At 42.6% G+C, this 8,874-nt stretch overlaps 1 protein-coding gene across 2 annotated transcripts in view; it reads right to left on the reverse strand.

Moving 5' to 3' along the window:
• Window positions 1–8,868, reverse strand: part of LOC111665495 (Rho guanine nucleotide exchange factor (GEF) 4) — a 117,814-nt gene extending 108,946 nt beyond the window's left edge. For both annotated transcript variants that reach the window (XR_002761500.2, XM_023420528.2), the window contains exons 1-2: window positions 8,684–8,868; window positions 2,880–2,909 (exon numbers count right to left, since the gene is read on the reverse strand). Coding sequence is in view for 1 of the 2 variants with exons in the window: in XM_023420528.2 (XP_023276296.2) it covers window positions 2,880–2,909; window positions 8,684–8,866 (213 nt within the window). In the remaining variant the exon portion in view is untranslated. The remainder of the gene's footprint in view (window positions 1–2,879; window positions 2,910–8,683) is intronic.
• Between the last annotated feature and the right edge of the window lie 6 nt (window positions 8,869–8,874).

The raw sequence follows: 8,874 nt of genomic DNA on the forward strand, positions 1-8,874 counted from the left end.
GGGTCACAGTACTGGACCTGGTTTCACTTCAACACGGAGACTGTAAAGATATTCAGTTCATCCCTCCGTCTGTGTGATATTGATTATTATTTATCATCCATCTGTGTCCTGCTTGTGATTTGTGAATGTGGTATTTATGTGCAGGTTAATGTTGGTTTAGTACATGTAGTATTTTGCATTGCTCGCTGTATTTATATTGTATCAGCTAAAAAACATCTTACTGGAGACATCCCACAACAGTCTTACAACAGTCTTACAACAGTCTGAAAACAGTCTGTCAACAGTCTGACAACAGTCTGACAACAGTCTGATAACAGTCTGTCAACAGTCTGACAACATTCTGATAAGTCTTATAACTGACAAATATGACAACAGTCTGACAACAGTCTGACAACAGTCTGATAACAGTCTGATAACAGTCTGAAAACTGACAAGTATGATAACAGTCTGTCAACAGTCTGACAACAGTCTGATAACAGTCTGTCAACAGTCTGACAACATTCTGACAACAGTCTGATAACAGTCTGTCAACAGTCTGACAACATTCTGATAAGTCTTATAACTGACAAATATGACAACAGTCTGACAACAGTCTGACAACAGTCTGTCAACAGTCTGACAACAGTCTGATAACAGTCTGAAAACTGACAAGTATGATAACAGTCTGTCAACAGTCTGACAACAGTCTGATAACAGTCTGAAAACTGACAAGTATGATAACAGTCTGTCAACAGTCTGACAACAGTCTGATAACAGTCTGACAACAGTCTGATAACAGTCTGTCAACAGTCTGACAACATTCTGATAAGTCTTATAACTGACAAATATGACAACAGTCTGACAACAGTCTGATAACAGTCTGATAACAGTCTGTCAACAGTCTGTCAACAGTCTGACAACATTCTGATAAGTCTTATAACTGACAAATATGACAACAGTCTGATAACAGTCTGACAACAGTCTGTCAACAGTCTGACAACAGTCTGATAACAGTCTGACAACAATGTGATAATAGTCTGACAACAGTCTGATAACAGTCTGATAACTGACAAGTATAATAACAGTCTCTCAACAGTCTGACAACAGTCTGATAACTGACAAATATGACAACAGTCTGATAACAGTCTCTCAACAGTATGACAAGTCTGTCAACAGTCTGATAACAGTCTGACAACAGTCTGACAAAGTCTGATAACAGTCTGATAAAAGTCTGATAACTGACAAGTATGATAACAGTCTGACAACAGTCTTACAAGTCTGATAACTGACAAGTATAATAACAGTCTAACAACAGTCTGTCAACAGTCTCATAACAGTCTGACAACAGTCTGACAAAGTCTGATAACAGTCTGATAAAAGTCTGATAACTGACAAGTATGATAACAGTCTGACAAAAGTCTGTCAACAGTCTGTCAACAGTCATCATTTTATCTCTGTAGAGACAAAGAGGAGAGTTACAGTGTTCACAACACACACTGGTCTACAGTCAGATGTAGATAGCTGTTGCTATGGAAAAGCTAATAGGGATCTTAATAAAACAAACAAACAAACTGCATGTTTCCTGTCATGATAAAAGACATTACACTGAACTGAGACAAGACGCAAACCAGGTTTACCTGAGCTAACTCACCCACACAACAAACCCTGAGAGTCTTGTTTAAGTCTTTAAGAGACAATGTTGTCATCTCTCAAACCAAAACCAAACAGCCCCCCCATCATCAGAAACTGGAGATGAACACAGTCACTTCTTCTAGTATTCATGGTTCAGGACGAAGCAGCAGTGATTCGCCTGACTGAATTCAAACTGATGTTTTCATGACCAGAGGCACCAAACAGGTACCAGCAGGTCACTGATCAGATCATATGAACATCACAGAGACACACAGAGACACACAGAGACACACAGCAGAGACACGCAGAGACACACAGAGAGAGACACACAGAGACACAGAGAGACACACAGAGAGAGACACACAGAGACACACAGAGACACACAGAGACACACAGAGATACAGAGAGACACACAGCAGAGACACACAGAGATACAGAGAGACACACAGAGACACACAGCAGAGACACACAGAGACACACAGAGAGAGACACACAGAGACACAGAGAGAGACACACAGAGACACACACAGAGACACACAGAGACACACAGAGAGAGACACACAGATATACAGAGAGATACACAGAGATACAGAGACACACAGAGACACACAGCGGAGACACACAGAGAGAGACACACAGAGATACAGAGAGACACACAGAGATGCAGAGAGACAGAGACACAGAGACAGATATATATATATATATATATATATATATATATGCAGATAAACTGGTTCCACCGGCTCAGAACTGGTTCCTGCTGCAGACACCAACAGTCAGCTATATACAGGCAGCAGCTGACTCAATGACTCCTCCTCCCTCCAGAGTTTGTCAGATGAAGCTTTTATTGTGAAACAGGAAGTGTTTGGCTCAGATCAGCAGTGACTTCACACAGAGAACAAACCAGGAAACAGAGAAACCACAAACCACAAACATTCAGTGTCAAGTTACAGAAACACAGAGGTCTAACACAACTTCACCTCCAGTCTCCAACACACAGGTGAGTTCAGCACCTGACTCAGCTTTAGGAGAGGAGAGCATTCAGGTGAGTCAGCTGTGACGCTGAGCAGGACGACAGGTAACAACATGCCCACCTGTAAACACTGTGATGTCAAAGCCTGGGATCTTTTTTTCAGCTGCATCTACATCACTTCACATCCAGCTGTCTGTTAGGACCCTGATCCATCCAGGGACCCAAGGTGTTCAACCCCTCACCCACAGACTAACAGACCATCTGTTCAGAAGAAGAGTTTAGTTTTGGCTCTTACCTGTAGAGGAGCAGACCGTCCCCTGAGTCTCTGAGGACAGAAGAGAAAAATACCAATCAACATCATTTATAGAATTCATTGATCAGCTGATGATGTGAATGTCAAACACTGCAGTTACAGTTCGTTCCAATGGAGCCACTGTCACAGAAAATAAACAGCACCAACATCCACCACCTGCTGTTTCCTCCACCACCCAACAAGCATCAGCAAACATGGTCCCAGTCCCAATGTTATGATGTCACAGTGAGGTTGACCTATGACCTATTGCATATAAAATATCATCACTCCATTTTATCTATACAGACATTTGAGTTAAAGTGTGTCTTAATTCGTGAATGAATTTGTCAGTTACAGCCAAAACGTGTTTTATGAGGTCATAGTGACCTTGACCTTTGACCTCACATTTCACTGTCACTGATGCAGAGGAATTAAAACTGTAAAGACCACTTCTGTAACCTCCACCATCTGACCCCTGTCCTCTGTCCACTCTGTGCTCAGTGTGATCTCTCAGCCACCCTGTCATCTTCCTTGTTCACGTCTGTCTTTCACTGACGACAGCAGCGTCCCACCACAGGAACTCTTCAGTCCACAGAGCTTCATCCTGTGAGTCACAGGGTTTATGAGGAATATTCCTCTCAGTGATTCTGTAACAGAGAACACGTGGTGACGAGTCCTCAGCCTCACACTGAAGGTTCATAAAAACTCAATGGTTCTTCTGAAGCAGCAGGAACATGTGGTCTGTCAGAGGAACCAGGATCCACATCAAACCAACCAACCAACATCTGTGTTCTCACACACACACACACACACACACACACCTGTCTAAGGCATCACCTCACACTGATGCTGCTGACTCAGTCTAAAGGCACAAAGAAGAGGAAGAGACAGTCGACACCTGAACTAATCAGAGCCTGTCACTAACGGAGCAGCAGGTTCAAAATCAGATTCTTCTCACAGATCAATGACATCATCTTTAAATCAGTTCAGGTTCATAACATTAGAACTCAAACACAGTCAGTAACTTCTGACTCTAGGCGTCTCTCAAACAAAACAATAATAAAAGATGCTGTTTGGTGATGTCATGAAATAGCATGGGATCATGGGAGTTGTTGTCTTCATTACCATAAGCTCCTCCCGGTTTGGATTCTTTCAGTGTGAGTGGTTCAGAATATCAAACAGCCCCTGTGATTATAACAAAACACTGAATGAAGCAGCTTCACAGTTAAAGTCAGAGTCTGACAGAGACTCAGGGAAGAGCTGGAGCTGAGACTGATGCTAACCTTTGTTCTGACTGTTTCTCTGATAACTTATGAACCAGACGTTCAGCAGGTTTTTACCAGCAGCTGAATGATCCACAGAGGTGTCCTCCTCTCCACAACAAACACACCAGGGGATTAAAACCAGTAGAAACACTGAATAAAGCATTTTGATGTTAAACATCAAGATTCAGCGACACTCTTCAGAGACACAGGACAGGACGTCTCCAGCAGCTGGAGCTGAGCAGCTTGTTCCTCTAAGAACTTCAGATCCAGACGTCCCACGACTAAAATCATCTGCTTCAAACAACGAGCTGAAAACCACCGAGGTGCAAAAAGAGAATCTTAAACATGAGACTTAAAACTGGATAAAAGACAATGTTGATAGTTCTGGCAGGCGAACACTGAAGTCCATCACCATGATTAAAGTCACAGATTTCTCTGGTTTGATGGAAACATTTGTGATGATGTAAGAACACAACTCAACAACATATAGAACAGAAGTCTGCAACCTTTACTATGAAAACAGCCACTTTTGTCTTCTCTCCCACAAATAAAAATCATCTGAAGCCGTAAAACCTATTCAACCCCTAAAATGAAGATAACACAGCGTTAAAGTTTTATAGATTGTTTTACTACGTATAAAAGAACTATAGTTAATTGCATTTATGAAATTATAGAACTACAAAAAAACTGTTGATGTTTTATTGGTGTTTTACCTGTTATAAGCAAAACACCAAACTCTTATGAACAGGAGGAACAAACTCTGGCATGTGTACGCCTACTTTTAAATAAAACAGATCTATGCAGGCCTATTGAGTCCTTCTCTTATTTGTGGAGGATTATAAAAATAAAAAGTAACCCACTTTGAAATGAATAAAACATGTAACTGCAGCCTAAAAGCTTTAAGAAGAGTAAACATGAGAACAGGCCAGTTTTTTCCTCTGGGACTTTATCCATGGTTATCTTACCGGCGGTCCCAAACTCAAGCTTAGCCTATCGGCGGCAGGAAGAGGCAGTGGGCTGTAAACGTTGCTATGGAGACGATGACTATATTGATCTTATTTTATTTGTTTCAGAGCCACAGGGAGCCACTGCAGAAGGGCCGAGGAGCCGTGGACTGCCGACCCTGATATAGAACACAGGTCTAGTTGTTTTTAGACGTTTTAATAGTTACAGAACTTTAAAGATCTGCAACAACCGGTTTAACAGCTGAAGCTCAACCCCATCCGACTTCAGAGCAGGAGGAGAACCAGACTGGATTCATGTGGTTTAACAAACCACAACACAAAAATACCTCAATTAAACCCAGAGACAAAGTTTTTCACTCCAAACCCACATGTGAAGAGTGAGGAGCAGTCAGGTCTGCACACATGATCTGAATCAGCAGCTCAAACAGGAAGTGGATCAGTCAGCAGAGAGCGGCCTGAGGCAGATTCTCTACATGACTTTTCTTGTCTAGAACATGAACCTGAACCACTGACGTTCTTCACCTCCAGGATCAGCCTCTTTCCTGACACACCCTCCCCTCTCTCAGCCTGATAATGCTTCTGTCAAGTCGATGTTCAGAGTCCAGACTGACTTTCACTCAAGTGTTGACATGATGAAACCACCTGACAGCTTCTGAAAGACTTCCTGTTACAGGCTGGTTCAGGTCAGGACTCCTCTGCGCCTGGAACTGCAGCCTGTCTCCTCAGATTATGAACACGAGCTGGATCCTGATCCTGACCCTGATCCTGATCCTAAACATGATCCTGACCCTGATCCTAAACCTGATCCTGACCCTGATCCTGATCCTAAACATGATCCTGACCCTGATCCTGGTCCTGGTCCTGGTTCTCTCTGTGACATCACACAGACCTTCTCTGACAGTTCTCTGTGTGGTATACACCAGTACAGGCCTGCTGTTGGGGGAGTCAAAGGTTACAGATGACCTTCAGGCTAAGGTCATGTAAAGGTCAGTGGTTGAACTTCAGAGATCAAGGACGACTGTTGTTGTGAAAGTGGTGCAGGGGAAACACCTGGTCAGAAAGATGTTGCTCTCTTCCTGCCGCTGAGCCACTGAAGGAAGCCACTGTACAGTTTAAAGGAATGAACGAATGAACGAATGAATTATGGGCTTTATGTAAACAAGATCAATATTAGTGCACAAAGGTTCTGTCTTATACAAACAACACTGAAGTGACCTCACAGGACTTCAGGTCAGTGTTCACAGCTGTGACTGCAGGGTGGTGTTGAGGAGGTTTGAAGTTCTGAACCACAGGGCGACGCTCAGACTTGAGGGGGAGGGGCCTCAGTCCGTCACCACGACAGTCCAAATATAATCTGAATCTCAATGTGACCAAGTGAACTATCCAAATCACAGCGGCTGCAGTTTATGTGATGAAGGTACAATTTGTCTCATTGTTGTTCATTGTTAGCATTAGCATTGTTAGCACCATCAGTGTTGTGGAGCTACAGACGCTCCGACCTACAGATCATGTTCTCCAGACGCAGAGGAACATGATCCAACAACAATCATATCATCATCATTTTATATTTTGTTCAGTGAAAATGAAAATGATCATTTCACCTAAACTCTGTCACACAGCACCACAGTGTTTAACACAGTCACATATGACGACTTGGAACAGGTGAGCAGGTGTGAGCAGGTGTGAGCAGGTGAGAGCTGTTGTCAGCGTCTTGGAGATATGGCTATTTCCTGGAGACAGAACACACCAGTGAAACTCAGTTTGAATCAAACTCATAAAGACACCAGTAATAAACACCGGGTGTTCCTTTGGACCAGTGGTTCTCCACTGGAGACACCTTACTGATGTAACGAGTGTGAACCCGCTGCTTCACCTTGTCTGGATTAGTCCCTGATCATCTGCTCATTGATTGCTCATGACAATGAGGTTCCACGCAGTAACAGTCGGTTCAGTCACTTCACTGGTGTGACCTGGAACAGAAACTGGTTCCACCGGCTCAGAACTGGTTCCTGCTGCAGACACCAACAGTCAGCTGAGCCGCTCATGCAGAAACACCTGCTCCTCCACGTTACAGCCCGTCTCCTCCAGACTCTGATCAGGACCGATCAATACTCACTCACTGATCATGGGCACAGATGATGTCAGAGCTGTGGGCGGAGCTCTGCACCTCCAAAATTTACAATGTTCCAAAACACACCACAAACACACAACGGCACAAAATGACTTCAACCCGCATGAGATGATGAGGTTTGTGTTTGTGTTTTCTACCGTAGCAACATGGTTACCATGACAACAGAACCCAACCAGGTGTGTTACCTTTATCCGATTTGAGCTCATGAAGCATTTTCATTAAGACGAACACTTTTTTTCTAATGGCGGGAAAAATGGAGGCAGCTGCAGACGCATGTTTGATGAGGGTTGTACTCAGTCTGTTAATCATATTTTATTTCCCAGGATAGTCCTGTCACTATGGACAGGTGAATAGAGGCATTTTGCATAGGATACATTCATATCAGTGCATAACTACATAATTTAACGAACTGGACTGATCAATATTAATATTGATATTAGAAGATCACAAAGGTTACAAGATGTGACACCAGCTGTCACAGAGGACGTCATCTATTTATTTTCTTTCTTTCTATTTTGTTGATTCACACGTATCCATTTATTCCATAACTAATAAATCAATATTACAAATAATGAATATTTCATCAGTTATTGATTAGATACACAGAGCTGGTCTGTTGTTTCCTGTTCAAATATTCACAGCTTCATCAGTCATGTGTGTTTTTATTGTTATTTGTGGATTTAGAACATGTTTGATGTGTTTTTTGTTTTTGTATTTGGAACAAATTTCCTAAATGTTCGTGTGTTTTGTCCTTAGGAGCCACCGTACATTAACAATATACAATATACAATATCCTAACCCTCACAAGGAACTTTTACATTGAGACGTTTAAAAACTTTCATGTTCACACTGAACTGAATAATCATGAGAGAGATGGATCAGGTCCAGGTAAAGTTTCCTCCTCAGGCTTGATGTTATGATCCAACAGGAAGTCAGTTTATGATGTGATAACTGTATCAATAACCTGGTTGTTGTCACACTGAAAACTGAGTCCAACTGAGTGAATTTATTGATTCATATAAACTGAAGTGAACAAACAGCTGAATGATCTGTGGCTGAAAAGTCACTCACTGGTTCTTAATTATAGTTAACTTTGAATAATTAACCTGGGCGGCAGACTGTGTTGTAGTCATGATGATACCAGGCCACTGACATATACTGTTTATATATATGTGTGTGTGTGTGTGTGTATAGATATGCAGTATGTATATACATATATGGTTGAGTCTGACTCAACTGATCATAACTCTCTGAAGCTGTAGTCGAAAAGTAAAAGCGAAGAAATAAAAGATTAAAGATTAAGATTAAATTACATCAATCACACATTATTCCCCTCCTCAGCAGGATCCTGTTAACACCCATTTTAAAGTGAACATTACTTCATCAGACTGTTACTGTGATGATTATACCAATTCTAAAGCTCACTCTGACGTCACAAAGACTCACCTGGTACCACCTGAACAGAGCCCAGCAGAGCAGGTAGGCGGCCAGGCTGAACTTGGCGGTCCGGTATCTCTCCGGTAAACAGCTCAGGTACATGAGCAGCTCCGACCGTCCTCCGCTCGGCGGCTCTCCCCGGGACAACCCGCTGTTCTCCGACGTGTCCGTGCTGCTGGCCGGGCTCTCCATGACCGCCC

The sequence above is a fragment of the Seriola lalandi genome, unplaced genomic scaffold, assembly GCF_002814215.2.
Source record: "Seriola lalandi dorsalis isolate HSWRI2012SDOR001 ecotype SW California unplaced genomic scaffold, Sedor1 jcf7180002054648, whole genome shotgun sequence".
Lineage (NCBI taxonomy): Eukaryota > Metazoa > Chordata > Actinopteri > Carangiformes > Carangidae > Seriola > Seriola lalandi.